General features: G+C 35.2%; 1 protein-coding gene across 10 annotated transcripts in view; it reads right to left on the bottom strand.

Moving 5' to 3' along the window:
- The window catches only part of LOC128997791 (CLIP-associating protein 1-B), a 140,843-nt gene extending 121,586 nt beyond the window's left edge, over positions 1–19,257 (bottom strand). For all 10 annotated transcript variants that reach the window (XM_054423489.1, XM_054423491.1, XM_054423490.1 and 7 more), the window contains exons 1-6: positions 19,145–19,257; positions 11,890–12,168; positions 11,188–11,293; positions 9,304–9,475; positions 6,400–6,594; positions 4,969–5,024 (exon numbers count right to left, since the gene is read on the bottom strand). In XM_054423489.1, the coding sequence (XP_054279464.1) occupies positions 4,969–5,024; positions 6,400–6,594; positions 9,304–9,475; positions 11,188–11,293; positions 11,890–12,120 (760 nt within the window). In that variant the 5' untranslated portion in view covers positions 12,121–12,168; positions 19,145–19,257. The remainder of the gene's footprint in view (positions 1–4,968; positions 5,025–6,399; positions 6,595–9,303; positions 9,476–11,187; positions 11,294–11,889; positions 12,169–19,144) is intronic.
- Between the last annotated feature and the right edge of the window lie 547 nt (positions 19,258–19,804).

Here is a 19,804-nt window from a genome sequence, read left to right as displayed (position 1 = left end):
AATCGTAAGATGTCCTGTTACTATCAGTGCTTAGTCACAAGAAGATATGAAACTATGATTTTTACAATAATTCTTACACGGTGTGGCATTTGGTAGAATTGCATACTTCTACACTGCCTGTAGAAATACAAGAGGTTATTAAAAAATATACATAACATACAATGATTGGAGTGTCCAATCAAAATTGATGGCCACTTACCATTATTTATTATGGTGAATCTCACCTGTATAGGAAAGCAGCTATTACCTTAGGTAGCATGGTAAAATGTCGACCCAAGACTACTTTTTCACTTTTATGCTTGATTCCTTCAAATTTATATACAGGGTGATCAACTCAAGGAGGTCACCATTGGGATATCGGAAACGGTAAGAATTAGAGAAAACTTTAAATGGGGCATCCATTAAATGAGGCAACTTTAAATGACATTCCTTTATTTTTTGTGGCAGTTAAAAATAAGATTATAGTTTTTTGAAATTCAGCCACCATTTTCCAAAATGGCGGCCAGCTTTGAAATTTCTTATGGAACACACTATATTATGTTTTTGGATAGAACAGGCAATTTAAAAACTTTTTTATCCTTGACATTTTTCCTATAAACACACTCGTTTAGGAGTTACAGCCTATTTAAACATATATGACTTCCGGTGTACATTTTACATCATGTAGCTCCTAAACAAGTAGGTTTATAGCGTAGCGAAAATCCGAAGAGTAAATAAGTCTTAAAAATGCATCCACATTCCAAAAAGTTAAAGATATTAATTCTATTATTATGGATACTTTCCATGCACAGACCCATAGCCTATGTGGACAGGCAAATATAAGGTTTAAACAGGCCGCCAACCTCTTTTAATAAAAAAAAAACTTTCAATATCGGTTTTGAATATATGAATTAATTAATTAAAATATGTAACTAGAAACTTGAAATGAAATGTAAACTCGATTGTGAATTAAATACTTGCGAATGTAAATACATCCGAGACGACCGAATGTTGGTGTTTGACTGATCTGTGCCACTCACACCCCCGAAGCCCAGGGGTGGGGATGACACTCGTCGTTTTGGCGTAACACATACTGTTCCAACATATATAGCATACTCTTTGTTTTTTTTTCGGAACCCACCTGGCACAAAAATTATGTTTTATCCAAGTTTACCAACCACTATTTTATTAACTAAACTCTGTTAAATATAAAGAAAATGTTATGAGTGTTACGTGATCGTTAAACGAAGATTTTCATTGATTTTTACATTGATTCTCACTACCAATTTATTGGTCACAAGACTAAGCATAACGCTGCGATCCTCGTCATGAACATTGGTTCGGCTATTTTTTTAAACAATATACTACTACCTCACTCGGTTTTCACTCATTATTCCTTGGCCTTACACATCACAAATCTGGCAATAAATTTCAATAGGTTTTTAATTTTTTGCCAACAAAAATCTGATCACACCACACACTTCATAACTGGCGGATTTACAATTGTAGCGCTCATTCCAAAACTCCATTGCATACAAGACACGATGCTCTACCACAAGCTATACTCTAGCTACCACGGCTTGTTGCCCACCTAGTGTAGGAACACTCTGATGCCAAGATGGTGTTCCTAGCCCTGCCACTGCCGCGCCAGGCCAAAACGTCTCACTTCCTGGATAACCCTCGTAATATTTAGGTGTATTTGTGATTGAGATTAATAAAAGAATATTGTTATGGTTTACATGTTGTATCCAAAAAGAAAATACTTTTTGACAAAAATATGTCTATGTACGGATCCACACAGTGTGTGTAAATAGGTTAAGTATAGGGTATAGATTGTAAATAGGGTTGAAATAGGTTGAGGTGATGTGTTTTAAAAAGGTATGGTGATCGCTTTAGGGTGATAAAGAAAAGTTCTTAAACTTTAGTAGAATGTTACAGCTGTCTGAGTTTAACTCTGAACAATGAACATACTATACAATCCAGCTACTAGGAGGTCACGAATTGTGGATATTTATAGGGATGCACTGTGGATGCGATGCTCCCTGGTGTGGAGTAACGTCCGCACTAGTGAGTACTACGATAATCCGCAGTACTATCCTGATAATTAGACCAATTCGAAAATTACAAGGAAAAAATGTGGTTCGGATTCCACTATAAACTGTAGGTCCCTTAGTTGCCATTAGCTGTATGGTAATTAACAACTGTGTCTAAGGAACATGTCGGCCTTAGTCACTAACAAGACTACAAGATCGCGCCACTCATCCTACACTCATCCTTCACTCATATTTGGGTTAAAATACACACATAGTGGCGTCCCCATCTTAAATAACTGATAATTGATAATTGATAATTGATACCTCTTGCTTCTGTTTTTACAATATGACTATGGAATTGTTCCATTGGTATGTCCTAAAACACTTGGCACCCCAAAAAAAGAGTATAATACTTAGCCAAACTAATCAAGTACAGTACTCCATGTTAATTTCTTCCTCCATTTCATAGAAACAAATTCAATTATAAACCACAGTCAATAAGAGAACTGGATATCCAACTGTGCTTAAACACTAATACATTACACTCCCGATTAACCGAAGTTGCAGGGACCAAGACTTAAAGGTCTTCACAAGACTACCTCGGTAACCAAGAATCTCGGATAACACATAGGTTGCATAGATTTTGAGATTAGTGGTTACGGTCCACGTTGGGAAGTCAAGGATAGTTGCAAAATATAAGATTCAACAATACATAGGAAACAAAAAATTATCAAATGGAATTTTCATGCATAATTTGCTTAGATAGAGTGTTTTAAAGAAAATAACACTAACATGCTCATCACTTCTTCAATCGTCTTGACAAGCTTCAAACTCACTATTGTTAGAATTATGCGGATCCATAAATACACCACAGTACTTTAAAGTTTAAACAAAACATTAAGGTGGATTTTTCTAGTGAAAAGCATACAATTACATTTTGTTTGAACTGAGCTATAACCTGACACAATCATGTCTACATTAAAACGTTGTAGGCCTAATGACAATGACAAAGACTGACACTGCCAAAAACTGCCCAGCTTGCTAACGGTTGGCGTCCAGCATATATTATCCAGGGAGGGGGCCCATGGGGGCCAGGCCCCCTCAAAGTTTATTGATATCTATATTTAGGCTTATATTAGGGATGTGTTGATACTTGATACCAATTCTCCATACCACCGATACTTGGACATTGGTATTGGTATCGACAATTGATTATCAATAGTGGATTCCGATTTTTCGAAGATCGCCCGATGGGAAAATTACCGCTTTTGCTGCGATTGTGCAAGACAACGATGATGTTTCTGTGATCGCGGGAGACAATGATGATTTCTACACGGCCGCACGTGATGATCATAATTTTGCCGCGATCGTGGAATACTGTGATGATGCGTTACCGTGGGGAAAATTCAGGATTTTGCCTAGACCGCGGGAGACGATGTCTACACAACCGCGGGGGCGATTAAGATGTCTGCGAAGATGACAATTATGTCCACACGGCCGCGGGAGATGATCAGAATTTTGCTTCAATCGTGGAAGACTACAATAATTTCCACATAACCATGGGATACTAGAGATGTTTGTGATTTTGCCGCGATTGTTGGAGACTTCAAATAGTTTTTCATAACCGCGGGAGACGATGATGGTGTTTCCGTGCATGAGGAAGATATTCAGGATATTGCAGTGATCTCAGAAAACGACGATAATGTCTCCACCACCACGGGAGATGATCACGAAATTACCTCGAGTTTGCCTTGATCAGATATCTCAGAGTGGCACACCTCTAGTATTTTTTTGTTAGATCTTTTTTACCTTTGATGTGGTAGTTATTTTATGTGATAAATGGGAACTTAAACTTAAATTGCCTAGTTAGAATTTTTCATTGCTGCATTAATTTTTTCTTTACTTGAATAACAACCTGTTCTACAAAAATACTTTATGGAAGGACATAAAGCTTGAATTTAATTGTGTACTAAAAGATAGAGCTTTCATTCAAAGATTATAAGTGGAAACCTCTTTTTTAAATAGTAACATAATAAATACAATAGCAAACAAATATAGATGTGCAATCCTTGGCATATTCACACAAGTTTTAGGGATTTGGGCTGATGTTTTATGTTCTTACTCAATAATGCCCTGGACGTTGAAGCGAGCCAAAATAAATAAATAAAAACTATACATTATTATGACTGACCAGTTATGGACACCAACTAATTCGTCCCCATACAATCAAGTTTCTACAGAATGTTAAAACCACAAGTGACCATTGAACCACTGCATTGATAAGGCTATAATGTTCCTGCTGAGGGATGCTTGCAACTACAGTCGATCTTCGTTACTACGAACCTCAGTAAAACAAATTCCTCGATAAGACACATTTGGTTTAATCCCCTTGTAACTTTCATAAAGGTCAATGCTAAAAACACCTCTACACAACGTAGTAATTAGGTTAAAAACCTCCATAAGACAAATTTGTTTGTGGCATGGGCTACGACTGATTAACCTCTATACAACGAATATTCTTAGCACAAAACCTCTAAAAGACAAATGTGACCTCTATGAGACGAATTTCTCATAATCTTAACCTCCATAGTACGTAGTTTTCAAAACAAACAGGAGCTTGTCTCAACATGAAACCCTCGACCATCCCTCTTCCTTCCTCAGTCATTGTTTGGCACATGAGGAGAAACCTCTATAAGACGAATAACTGCAGTATTAAACCTCGATAAAATGAACCTCTTTGTTAAAAATACACCAATAATAAAATTGTTCCCCTACCCCTTGAAATTTGTCTTATGGAAGTTCTTCTGTATTTCTTTTTAAAGAAAATGGGAGCGTTTCACTAAAATTGAAGGAAGGAGTACAGCAACAACCAACACACTAATGATCTGCTAAACTACCATATAACCACAAAGCAATCTAGGGTTGAAATAGATAAGATCTAAAGATGCAAACATACCTTGCAAAGTCTCAACTTCAGAATTGAGTCGAATTTCTTGTAATATACCTTGAGCCCTGGGAAAAGAGATTGAGTGAGGATCTTATTAAAAAAAGTCATTCAGAGAGGGTGTTATAAATATGTATTCAGACTTATTAGGCTAACATCACAGAAATCTAATATCACAGTTAAAAACTAGACTGGTAAATTAAAAACATAGAAAACAATACAGAATTGGACACAAAGTGTAAAATCATTAATTAAGGGAATAGAATTTTTTTTAAACTAACAGTTGAGAAAGGAAAATAATACTAAACAGCAAGCTACTAAACCAAACAGATAACTAAGGCCCCTATTACACGAGGTAGCCTGGCGACGTCGCCAGCGACCAAACTGGCTACTCAGCTTGTCATGGGGCATTGATTCTTATGTATGTTATTACACGAGGGTAGCCAGCGACGCAGCCACACTTTGGCGACCGACTGGCTACCGAGCCCCGTCGCCACTGCGGTAGCCACTGGCTACCCATATTGGCGACGCTGCGTTGTAGCATATGGAGCTTATTACACTAGGTCGCCAGTATCACGTCGCCACTCGGTTATTTCATATCACGGGGGTACTTGCACACTGTTGTGTTGCGTTCTGTTGTGTTGTGAGTGTGTGAATTGTTCACTTCAGTTGATAAAATGTCTATATCATCCTTTATGACTCGAAGAAACTGGATTGTGACATACGAAAATAATTGAAACATTTTTTATTGTCCGCACAGAGCTCATCAAAAAGGGTGTAATATAACCCTTTTGATTCTCTTGCACTAAGCATTGGATGAACGTACGTTTTTCTCTTCCTTTGCCTCCTTTTCTTCAGAAGTAACAGAAGGAGAAGATACTTATAATCACTCATTATTCACTGTAAACACCGCTCATAACAAGTACAAGTGCAAGACAAGCACTCACAACAACGGCGCCACGGCGGTAAAATTCTGGCTACTCAACTGGTTATAGGTTTGGTGGCCAGTGCGTCGCCAGCTACTGCCGCTGGCGACGTCGCCAGGCTACCTCGTGTAATAGGGGCCTAACTGAATCTACAAAATTGCATGACCAATATAGTTATTGGCGCAATCTTTGCACACTTTCAGAGATTAAGGTATTCATCTTTCATATAAATAAAAGTACAATCTCAATTCATAAAGATGTGCACATTTGCATCAACTATATACTCGACTGACTGACGACACTTTTTCTGACTTCATTAATTAATATTTGACTTCAACACGCAAGAACCACAAGGTGACAGAGCACACTCCCTATATACAATACATGTAGGATCTGAATTTACATATAGCTCACACTATCTTAAATGTAATCATCTATTCAAATTGTTCTTGAAAAGTTTAATGAAGTAGCCTTTAAACTAAGTAGATTTGACAATTTTGTATCTTGTATGACTTACCTTTTTTCCTGTGCTGTTGTTAAATGGGGCATTTCATTTTCTATAACTTCGATGACACAATTTTTGCCTAGCCTTCCAGTCAGATTCATAATAACATTAGTACATTCCTTCTTCAACGAATTGTCTACGACTAGTTGTGTTTTTAATACCTCCAACATCATTTGTCTGCTCACTGGCTTATCCTTTTGGGGGTACCTGATAAAAAAAGAGAGTTGTTAGCAAACAATATAACAAGAAAATTAAAAAAATAGATAATGTAAACTCTTACCTTAGCAATCCTTATTATGGTTGTCCGATATTAATTTCGAACCCGTAGGTCCATCTTCAGTCCGAAGTTTAAGTAGACCAAATGCTTATTATAAAATCTACCCGATGGACTTCGTAGAAATGTTGACATTTAACACGAACACGATACACATTACAATTGACATAAATAATATACGGAATTTAGGGATAAAAACCATGGTTTTATAAAACAGTGGGATAACCTCACTTCAGTCAGGGAACACGCTGCCGGCAGAACTGTCAAAATAGTCAGGATTGTGGGTTGAGGTTATGTTGAGGATGATGGACATTTGACTACGGAATGAAAAAACATAGTCTTGGATGTATTTGGATTGATGCGGCTAGGTGTTTGATTGATTATTTGTTTTCAGAAGTGTATCAAAAATTATCTTTGCTGAGAAATTACGTTGGTCATTGAGGACTTCAGACGGGTTGGATTTAGTATTACTGTATATATGGAATTGTTCAATTATGTCCAACTTATTGCTTTTTGGGCCTTTATGTAGGATTTCTAGGTCTTGGTCTGTGGTCGAATATGAGTGCATATGATTTATAAGATGCTCATCATATTGTATTGGAATTTCTGGGAAGGTGTTCTTTGTATCGGGTTTTGAAGCTACGGCCTTTTTGGCCAATATAATACTTTGGGCAAGTGGCACACTTGAGTTTATATATCCCCGAAGCTTCATAATCGTTTACTCACTGCTATGCTTTGGTTTGTTGAGGATCTGGGTTAGGCTGTAAAATGTTAATAGTAGGCTTATAGCATAATATAAAATAAATAAATTTGATCAATATACATCCATAAACAAGCAAATACCGTACTAAAGTTGACTTACTATTTCTCCATCGGACTAATATGGGAGTTTAATATTTTCTTTAGCCTACTTTTTCTGTAACATTTAATTGTGCAACAACGCTTCAATGTACACAATTATTTCTTGTTTTCATTGGCTCTAAATGTTTACTGCAATTAAAATTTGGAATTTTTATGTATTAAGAGTAAAAATTTGACAAAACCATATTTTGAAAATCTGTTAATGTTCCTATTACCCGATTGTACAGACTGAATAAAAAGTTTATCCAGACCTATACGTGCATGCCAAATTTTATGAAAATAGGTCAAAATTGCTTGAGTTCTCGCTTCCATATATACAGGCCCTATATATATATATATAAAGATTTGAACGAATAGTGTTTTTGGTCCCTGTGGACATAAAAATGAAAAAGTAAGTCAGTCCTGAGTCTAGGTTTAACCATACCGTCTACAGTAATAATTTCTTCCCCATGAAATTAAATATTCCTTTATTATCACAATACATTTCAAATTTTCAGCAATGCTGATGAAACAGGTGACATTGTCCATTATTAAAACTATATTTACAATTCATTCCTACAAACTAAATAAATGTAATAGAAAATTTTTTAACTGTGATTAAAATATTCAGAAATAGATTCAAACTGCTTTTGTAAGAAATACATTTTAAACTTGTTTTTGAATTTTGAAATATTGTTAATTTCTCTGAATTTGGTAGGTAGACTGGGATTGTAAAGCCTGAGACCCATATAAAATGGTTATCTTTCATACAGACAGAGACGATGTCTTTGATATTTCAAATTTTTTTTCAAACAAGTAGGATATTGATGGATGAATTGGTTGTTGTCATATGATTGGTAGTTACTTTTTAAAGAAACCATCATTTTAAATATATATAAAGAAGGTATTATTAATTTATCATATTTTTTTAATAGGTTTAAATTATGCTCTTTTTGGTGCAAAAGATGGGATTCTTAAATACTTCTTTTGTTTTTTAAAAACTGTGTCGGCATATGAAGTTGAGTCCCATAGTTCAATTCAATACCGCATGATGGAATAAAACATTGCATAATATACAGTAAGTTTAGTTTTCAGATCAATTATATTCCTTAAAACATACATTTGAGAACAGGCTGTATTCAGCCTCTTTACTATCATGTCTATGTGTGGTTTCCAGGTTAAATTTCTATCAATAATTAAGCCTAAGAACTTTGTATGTTCAACAAAAGGTAAAGTATCGCTTTGGTAGCGTAATTAAAAATTTTGATTCCCTCTATTTTGGATTGTTTGAAATAATATAACCTGTGTTTTAGAACTATTGAGTTGCAGCCCATTTACTGTAAACCAACTGGACAAATCTATGAGAGAGCGGTTGAATTCTAATTTAAGATTGGGTATATCTTTTGCTTTAACTATGGCTGTAGTGTCATCTGCATATAATATGAGGCTAGAAGACACATTTTGAGGTACATCATTCACAAAAATTAAAAATAGTAAAGGACCTAATATCGAACCTTGTGGGACACCACATTTAACTTCGTGCCAATTCGAGATAAACTTTTTGCCGTTTTTTTAAATTGATGTTCTTTGTTTCCTGTTAGTTAAATAAGAATCAATCCAATAGGGGAAATTCTCTAAAAAGATGCCATCTATTAATTAAAATAGTCCCTAAGAGAGGTATTTCAACAAAGGTGTTTTGTGCTTATGCCTACTAAAAATTGAAGTTGAATGGAGGATATGCGTCTCATGCAAGGGCTCTATAGAAGTTGATTAGATGATAACTGATTTCACTGTTTACTTACAGAGTGAACATGTCTTCTATGAGCCTTTCTGTCTCAAAAGCCAAGTCTCTATTTTTATTATTGAGATAAGGCAAAAGTTTCTCAAGCAGTTGAGTCGGAGTGTGCGCATTGACCTCGATTAATTTGAGGAAATATGTCTTCACTTTTTCACGGACCCCTTCCTTAGAGTCACCTGAAAAGAAATTAAAACATTTTAAATACAACTTTAACATTTACATATATTTTTTTATTGTCCTTGACTTTGTAAATTATTGTTAATTAAATAAACATTAAGTAAACATCTGGTCTAAATTAGCCTATGGACTTTTTTCCCACTGAATTAAAAGCTACGTAATCTACTGAATTTCCAAAATGACTCGAGTATGCCTGACAATAGTGTTGGATGTCGAGTGATATATTATGTCTAGGGTTAGAGGCCCTGTGCAATGTGCACACAGCAAGTAGATCGGTCATCAGTGTTTAGTTAACACCAGAGTTTGCGGCAATTAACTATGTAGAGTATATTTGTAGATGCTTTTGAATAGTGAGCCAGACAAACTCTTTTTTAGATATAAGTCGACAATCTACACATGCCTCAAAAATTTTAAGTAGCATTAGAAAGCACAGCCTCTGCTAAATTACTTGAGTCGCACCTCTGTCAATGGGTGGTTTTGGATATACTTACATTTGTATGTCCCCAACAGTATATATTTAGTTTGAAATCTTATGTTAGTTCAATCTTAGAAAAAAAAATTAAAGAAAGAAAAAGGAATTTTAGACCTCAACCTTACTCTTGATATTTAACAATAAATTCACCTAATACAGGGTGTTTATAAAAGAATGCCGGGATTTTAAACGGCCGTTGCTCGGGGACTATTCAAGATAATTAAATGATTTAAACGTCAAATTGAAGGGGAAAGAACAACGTTTTTCTCATACTTTAATACAAATTCGGATAAATTGAATAAAATTCAGATTTTCATCAATCTTATATGAACGTAAAACTGGCAAAGTCTGCAGGCTTAGAGCAATCAGTGGGTTTATATGATGTCTGAATATTTTTAGACACAAAGACTATATCTTTTACAGATTACATCACAAAGTGTTGATTTAGGTATGTTCAACTGAAGACATTGTTGGCCAATTGACTTTTTGGGGCTTCTGATGCAGAATTGTCGGATTTCTTCGACTATGTCATCACTTGTTTTAAGCCGGCCAGGTGAATGTCCTTTCAAAACATTATGGTGCCACAAAACTCATTAATCCAGTGTCAAATTTCTTCATCATCAGGTAGATTTTTTAATTTAGTTTATTTTAGCAGTTGATTATAAACTCTGTGAACCACAGATTACACTCTGTGCCTTCTGTTGCGCAGTAAACATTGCACTGGCGACAGGTGTGTGAGACACATTAGCGGCCTACCATCCTGCACCTGTTTTGCCCATTCCAAGGTCAAAGTTTCCTCCCTCGCTACATGGGAAACAAAACTTAGTTGGTTTAGCTTCAATTTTACATATAAAACGTTTAGTTACCTTGAATAGTATCCAAGCAATTACCATTTAAAATCCCGGCATTATTTTATGATTGAAGTCTTTGTCCTTGACCGATACTGTCACACAGATTGTGTCACAGTTGATACGAGTTGACAACAAAACATATATTATTTACCGATTTGCAATATGCACATTTTAATGTGACATAAAATAAAAATGTAAAAGTATAAAAACTGCCAGAACTGCTACTTGTTAAATTAGCTTGGGGAGACTGCAAAGAAGTTTGTACGGAACTCAACAGATTGAGAATCCAAATATTGTGGTTGATTTAACTTCAGATATAAAAATGTTATTGGTGGCATATAAAATGTAGATACCGTTTTAGATGAAAATCAATTGTACCGGTACTTACCAAGTCTATTCACTAGAATAGGAAAAACTCCGCCACTGTAGACTTTGTATTTAGCTTGCATTACTTCAGCTACAATCATCAAGGCATCCAGGCCATATTGGGATATCTGTGGGAATTGAATTTGGTTCAATTAAAATATTATTTGCGTGAATCACTGAGCTCGAATATACAATAAGCGCGGATGAACTCATTCTTTACTTATTCCGCCCCATATCAGGCCCAGCACATTGAACTGGGCGATATTTCACAGTTAACTACCTACAGGCCTACTCGATATTTTTAAAACAAACCCCTTTCTGCATGTAGGAAAAATCTGGACCCTTCCCATAAATTGGGAAGGAAATAAAAATCCTATCCCGTCCCAAACTAAAAATTCATACCCATCTAGATACATAACAAGTAGAAAAACAGACTAAGATTGTTTTGTGCAATAAAATTACTACTACAATGAATAGGATGTAAACACCTTTAGACGGGTTTAGTTCATTACGTCTATTTTACATTGCCCTAGTGGGTTATTGCCAAGCCTAAAGGTCTAATAAGACACATTAGCCTACACAAATTGTTGAATAAAAATAATGCGTGTTCTAAAGAAACAAAAAATCAAATATAGGGAAACTAGTTCTGTTCAGACGGAAATTAAATCCTATGATTTTCATTTAAAAACATTTGTAGTATAGGTAAAAGATCAAATAAACTTACCTTGGGGTTTGGAAAGCTGACCCACAGCTTAGCCAGACTTTCGATGAAGACAGCTATGTCTTGGTTTCCAAGAATAACCCCAGGGTTGTCAGCAAGAAACTTAATCATCAATGGCCCCTGATCGTTTTTGTAGGAGAATGTCGGCCTGCCTGGTTCTTCTAAGAAACTATTCATTTTCAAACAGAGTTCGGCCATCAACTCATCTCTTCTTTTCTGCTCAGCATTAGCCATGATTATTATGATGTTACTTCAATTTAGTTTGGAAATTGTTAACATCTCCTGAAACATGAATTTAAAAAATCAGCAGTGAGGCTAGGCCTACGTAAAAAATACTATCTTGCATGTAACCTTAGGCCTATCGTAGAATATGTCACCATGAAGACCAGATGCTCTGTTGAAACACAAGAAATGTTTAGGTAGGCTAAAGTAAAACTCACTTCTATCTTAGGAAAATACAATACCTTAATGTTAGAGTATACCGATAATTACAATATTGTACTAGGCCTATATTGAACTTACCAGTTCCAAACCAGTTGCCTATTCTTTCGATTGTTCTCTTACCCAGTCAGCCAGAACAAAATTAAATGATAAAAAGAGTTTGATAGGTTTAATAACTCAAATTGAATTGTTAGAAATGCCAATCGAAAGAAAATTTAAATTAAATTATTACACAGGTACCGGTACCTATAAAATATCAGCGCACTAATTATCAGCATATACAATTTAAATGAACTTGATGGCTTTGAACTTAATGATAGGCCTAAAAGATTTATTACTGCATCATCGTAGGATATCACTTGGGATCGTTCAGCAGCAAGTTAGTATCTCAAACATTGAAATTGCCTTAACTTAGGACCTGCTTACAACACCTGCTTATTATGACAAGTGCTTTGATATCATGCCAAATGTGTGGTCCCTAAGGCATAACTGTTGCAAACTGAAGCCAAACAGCTATAAACTTAGTTGATTGTTAACAAAATCAGCCAGAGTAAATTGTTTGCCAACCACTCAACGTAAAACAGTCTACATGCTAACAAAACTCAATAAATACAGCCAACATAATATGGCTCAACAATCCTGTTGGAAAAAATACAGAAAGCCCAGTATGAGGCTGGACCTGACCTCAGTTTCACTACGTATGGGTTATCTCAACCTAAGTTCATCTTCAACTGTACCCGGCCTAAATATTAGTCCATCTCAATTTATAAATTGAAACATATTCTAAACAATATTGTACTTAACATCTGATTTATAATCATATAATGACACTTTTGAGTCTGCTAATCTATAGGCTACTTCCATTGACTATTGGATACTGAAGTAGACATCCCATCTATATGGAACAGCTATAGCCATTTTTTTTACAAAAAAAGAAATGTAGTTGTGAGAGGCAGTCACAGAATGTGCTAGTGTTTGAAATTCTATTTTCTACATTATTTTCTGTTGCTGACTAAGTTGATGGGTCATAACCGTTGCTATAGCTCTCGATAAGTGAATTCTATGAGTTTGACTCATTAATAAAAGTTTATATATTTGAAAAAATTAGTTATTTAGAGCAGCACAATCTGTCGGTGGCTCACATCAACTAAGACAATTTTTATTTAAAATCTGGTGACAAATTTTACATGGGGATGGAACGTCTAGTTGTAATAGTCAAAGCTACTACCCTCTAAGGATATACAAGCCTTGGCTTTTTTCAGAGGTCGGCAGCCTGTTTTACCTTGCATTTGCTCGTCCACATGGGCCACTGAGTGTGGAACATATCCAGCAAGGAGTGAGCTGATACAGTTCAAGGGTGGACTGTACAGACATATATCGCCTATAAGGGCCCTTTCACACGAGGCCATAGGTGGCGAGCTTAAACTTTGTTTTAAATGGGAGCGTTCAGAGCAGTCATCAACAGTTGAAACTGTCAGTCCACGCATGGAGACAAACGTACTTGTGCTAGTTTTTGAATGGTTTTCTGTTGATCTGTTTATTTGTTTATTGTTTGATTATAAACAAATCTGTGAGTAGAAGATAAATAAGAAGTAGGTTGCAGCAAAAAAGAAAGAACAGATTTAGGGAATACTTAATTAATGAATACTGTAGAGGTTTAAAAATTTCTTTTGGGCTTTTACCCAATATGATGTAAATAATTTGATAAGCTAGAATAAAATAAGTAGGCCTATGTATTTTAGTGTGACTTCATGATATCCATCGAGATAAGTTTGTAATACATACTTAACATAAGCATGCAAAATTTTAACAAAATGTAAGCCTATATAAATAAACAAATAAGTAAGGCTTAGCAGTGTCATCCTCCATAAGAATAAGATGGGAATTTTAAATTTTCAGTTGGTATTTTTTTTATCCTCCATAACTGTTAAGCATTCAACGATTCAATAAACTAAATTATTTGTTAAGGCTCTACAAAATTGCTTACAGTCGGGGCCAAGAAAGTTTGCAGTTGGCGGCAGCCAATCACAAGACAAGGCTAGTGCGACGTCGCCATATCGCCCGTTGACAACACTAATTAAAATACTAATCAATATTTTCAAATCAGCTGGTATTATTAGTTTTGGCAACACCACACTGTCCTCATTGGCTCCTTCGAAGTCACGTGGTACATAGGTTCCTGCCTCAACTGCAAACTTTCATGGTCCCGACTTTAGAAAGAAATTGCAAAATATACATTTTGAGGGTCGATTTGAGAAAAAACCAATTTTACCCCATTAAAACATGCATTTAAGTCTGTTTTCATTGTAGGATCATGCTGATTTGAAAACTCGGTGGAATAACTTAAATGTAGGTTTACACTATTGTTTCAAATTTGTCAAAATTGGCTCGAGTTACTGTGCTACGCACACTCACACATTAGTATGAGATCGACCAGATGGCGTTTTTGGTTTCTGGGTGACATAAAAATAAAAAAGGTTATTGGTCCCGGGTCTAGGTCTTAAACCATGAGTCCTACTCCTATATCAACTAAAAACCGTCTAACCGTCTCAGTCAGGAATTGGCTAACTCCGGAACCCGCTAACTCGATTTTGTCTCGCGGCGGAATTCACTAACTCTGGAAGTATAAAAAAAAAATAGAATATGAAAAATATTCAAAATTTAGTTTAATTGGTACTAAATAATTAAACCTCTACGAAATTAAGCTAAAATACACGCAAGTTCTTAAACACGGAAAACAGATTAAATTGTAATGTCGTAATAAACCAAAACCATTAATTAATACAGTCATCAACCATCATAACTTTCATAACTAATTCATAGATTTTAAATTAAATGTTCGTCGTTGAACCGTCCAACTTACGTGTACAAATATGATGACATAGACTAAGTTTTTATCTAGGCCTAATAGTTTGAACCAAAGCATTGTAGGCCTACTAGTAAATAGTTGCCTAATTCTAAAATGTGTTGAATTTTTTAGCAATAATGTTACATGTTTTAAAACCGTTTTTAGATTGTACACCTAAGCACCACTAGTAAAAAATAGGAGAAGATATAATATTCATATAATAAAACGTGACAGGGTTATTTTAATTCACGATTCTTAATAAACGATTTTCCTGATTTGAGTGTTGTGTTTATTGCTTTCACAATCGATATAAACTATACCAAGCTGTTAAAACGCGATACTGATTCTTCTAAAAGGGGTATACTTTTTAATAATCTCAAGAAAACATAGTACCGGTACAAAAAGAACTTAAATTTTAATCAGACATAACTATTCCAGACCAACTCTTTAACAATCAATCAAAAGGAAAACACTAATTGCAAAATGTGAACAAATAAAACATCTGATGAATTAAATTAATATATAAATAATCATCTAGAGACAGTCATTTTCAACACCAAGCCATTGCTCGGTTCACCGTTCCCCAGTACTGAGCTACACAATAGACAATAGCTTTGTTTTTGGATAAGATCAAGTAATTTTAGCTATGGCCACCATTCATAAGAATTGTAACAAACAAAAACGCCTGGGTCCATTTAGAACCAGCCTGGAGAAAAACTCAAGACTTTTAAAAAGTAGGCCTACTGAATGACGTAAAACTAATATTAATTCAACAAAATTAAGAGGATGACCCGGGTTCTACACTAATAGCCTACGATAAAAGAAATTTACAAGTTGTATTTATGCATAGACTAACTTTTAATGTAATCCATGAATACATTAGGCCTACCACTTTATAATGTATTGATAAATATTTACAGTAGAACCTCTTTAATCCGAACTACTTGGGACCAGGGGTAGTTCGGACTATTGAATAGTTTGGATTACAGAACATTGTTGTTTTTACATAACAATAGCTAAAACATGGCTAAAATTGATCAAAATTATTTTGGGGTATGTGAAAAAATGTTTTATAAAGTAAAATACAGTGTTTATTTGTTTATTTAATAAAGTAGTAAACATGGTGAATAAACAGTACTGTACATTAAATACAGTATACAATAAAGAACTGCTGTACTGTGTATAAAGTACGGCAATGAGGGGTTCGGATTAGAGGGCGTTCGGATTACGGGGGTTCGGATTAAAGAGGTTCTACTGTATTTTAATTCAATAGCTCTATTTAAAAATACATTACCACTACAATGCAATTCTGTAATGACGTTTAACGTGTAAATTTTAGTATGATTTATGATTTAAGGTTACAAGCCCAGTATATAAAATACAAACTCAATAATTTTATTTGCAGAAGTTCACAAAATGGTATTTATTCGAATAAAAGAAACAAATGGCGGACTACGAAAATAGATATTTCATAACATGTAACAGATCCAAATTAAATGTGCATTTTTATCTTTTTGCATACCAATAAGCTACTATTTAAGTAAGAAACCCACATATAAAACATACTACCTTATATTAGTAGGCTACATTTCTCATCCTTATGGATCATCTGAAGACAGTTGTATTGTTAGTTCTGTCCGGAGCACTGTCTTTAGAGGTCGTGTTTTGTTTACAATTGTTTCTTGTTTTCAGTAATTTAAAACCTCGTTTAACCAAATAAAACGTTCTAATCACAACTAATAACACGTCCCCTAGTTATATAACCAAACAGTAAAGAACAAATCATGAAGTTAACTAAAATAATAGAAACACAATTTTGTCGACACTAGCGATCAGTGTCACCGGACATGAACTAGACACGAAAAACGAGCTTCAAAGTTTACAATGGGATGTAAAGTTTACTTGTGTTGGTTAGTCTATGGTAAGACTATAATGCATTTTCCATCCTAATAATCATAAGAATAATGTTAAACATACTTCTAAATACAGGGTGTTTTTAAAAGAATGCCGGGATTTCAAAAGGTCGTTGCTCGGGGACTATTCAAGATAATTAAACAATTTAAGCGTCAAATTGAAGGGAAAAGAATAAAGTTTTTTTCACATTCTTTCATACATTTCGGAATGATTTTATAAAATTCAGATTTTTATTTTCAGATTTTATATGAGCGTAAAACTGGCAAAGTCCTTATGCTTAGGGCGATCGGGGGGTTTATCTGATGTCTTAACTGAATCTTTTTCTACACAAAAACTCTATCTTTAATACATATATAACATCATAAAGTGACCAACTTAGGTTTCTTAAACTAAAGACTTCGTCGGGCAATCGACTTTTTCGGGCATCTGATGCAGAATTGTCGGATTTCTTTGACTATGTCATCGTTTGTTTTTAGCTGGCCAGGTGAATGACTTTTCAAAACACTTCGGTGCCACGAAACTCATTAAACCAGCTTCAAGTTTCTTTATCATCAAATAGATTTAAATTTAGCTTAATTTAGCAATAGATACAAACTCTGCGAATTACAAATTACAATCTGTGCCTTCTGTTGCGCCGTAAACGTCGTACTGGCGACTGGCGTCAGTCGTATGAGTCACAATAGCGGCCTATCACCCCGCACCTGTTTTACGCATGCCAAGGTCAAAGTTTCCTCCCTTGCTACGTACGGAAAACAAAACTTAGTTACTTTAGCTTCAATTTGACGTATAAAACGTTTAGTTACCTTGAATAGTATCCAAGCAATTACTATTTAAAATCACGGCATTCTTTTAAAAACACCCTGTATATTTATTTTATCGACTACGTTGCTCTTACTCCTAATTAATCGTAGGATACGACATTATGGTACCGATACGATATAGGTCCTACACTTTCGGCAACACTGGCCAAAAATATTCGTGCCTGGCTCCCATTGGACGGTCCGCGAGGCTTCTGATTGGAAGTTAGCGAGTTCCGCCGAGGGACCGAGTTAGCGACTTCCGTACGAGGACGGAATTCGCTAACCCGGCTCTAGAGCGGGTTAGCGGGTTCCGGAGTTAGCCAATTCCGCGGACCCGGGAAATTTCCTAAAAGCAAACTTACTGAATCTTATGAATAGACCTAACTGTTGTAAGTTACATGAGGATTCCAATTCAGTTGCAATTCTATAGACAGGCCTAGGCTACAGTAATAAATTGTTTAAGATACGGTATCTATAGGCCTAAAGTGTTAAATGTAACTATCTAGTTTCTTGGGCGAAATGTTGAAATCCTACTCCATCATATTATCGAACATAATACAGTACTATCGAATCAACCGATAACTCAGTTAAACTCAAGGGCAAGTCATTGATGGCAAAGAGAAAAAGGAGAGGGCCAAAAACGGAACTTCTTGAGGGACTCTTACAGTTAGAGGACAGGGCGGAGGGCCATAAGATGTTGCATATGCAAACTAAACTGCCTGCCTCTGGTCAGTTTGAGTACGCTCTAAACAGAAGTTTCCAGTTTTAAACTAGCCTAGTTGTTACGCTTACTTTTACGCTTATCTTTCCTGAAAAAGTAATGTAAGTTAGGCCTACTGTTAAAAGTAATGTTGATGCTGTGGGACTGTTTATTTTGTATGCTAAAAATTAGAGGGAAACCGGTTGTTTTAAAAAAACACATCCAAGCCTAGGCCCACTGTACATTATTTGGACAAGGTACAGTAGGGCCTATGTAGGGTATTAAACCTACCAATCTCGCTATTAAAGTTTAGTATAGACTACAATTGATAGACTGAACTATTTAATGGATGGTTGTTTCAAGAAATCCGAACACATTTGTACCGTAAGTTTGTTATTTTAACCTTAACCGTAATTTAAAACTTCGTGTAGGTGTACCTTACACTAATTGGAAGACCTAGTAGACCCCTACTAGTTGCTGCATCTGTCAAATATGAGTATTCAAAATATGATACTAATATAATTTAAGCGTGATATCCAAATAAATAAATCTTACCTAAATTATAATATACACTTAACAAGTCAGCATACTTCGTAAAAGGTTGAAACTAAATATTCTCAACACATATCGCTTGACAAAAGTGAGGATTTTTGTCCACAACAATATATATGATGATACCCAATTCCCAAACTAAACTACTATTTCAATTCCAGTTTCTATCCAATGCCAGTGTTCCTTTTCCAATGCTGCCGAATACAGAAAAACCAGTGTGACCAATGTGAAATTGTCATATCCTATACCTCCATAGTATACACATATAATATATGTGATATATAGTAAATATGTAGTTTCTATAAACGCATTGTTACAACAGACCTTATTATTCAACATAAAATTTCGTAATTCTTTTAGCGAATTTCCCTAAAAAGAAAGAAGAAAGAAGCTATATTACCGTATGTAAAATGGCGTGAGACATACCTTGGACCCAACCTATTTACTTTTTCTATCTAAAAATACCCCCGCCACAGCAAACCTGCAGACTAAGCGAATTTCCATTTGCCTGATTGTAAACTAAAATGTCTCCTTAAAAATATCACATTTATTCCCTAGTAACATTAGTTTAACAACATTAATAACATTACTATCGTGCTGACAGACTTAAAATATCTAAGAATGTGGACGGATGATGTTTTTGGCCTCTATGACCCTTCAAAA

This window comes from Macrosteles quadrilineatus, unplaced genomic scaffold (assembly GCF_028750875.1).
Source record: "Macrosteles quadrilineatus isolate MER2022 unplaced genomic scaffold, UCM_ALF_1.0 Scaffold_7__1_contigs__length_78375512, whole genome shotgun sequence".
NCBI classification, from domain to species: Eukaryota; Metazoa; Arthropoda; class Insecta; order Hemiptera; family Cicadellidae; genus Macrosteles; species Macrosteles quadrilineatus.
This window is presented reverse-complemented; position numbering and strand designations above follow the sequence as displayed.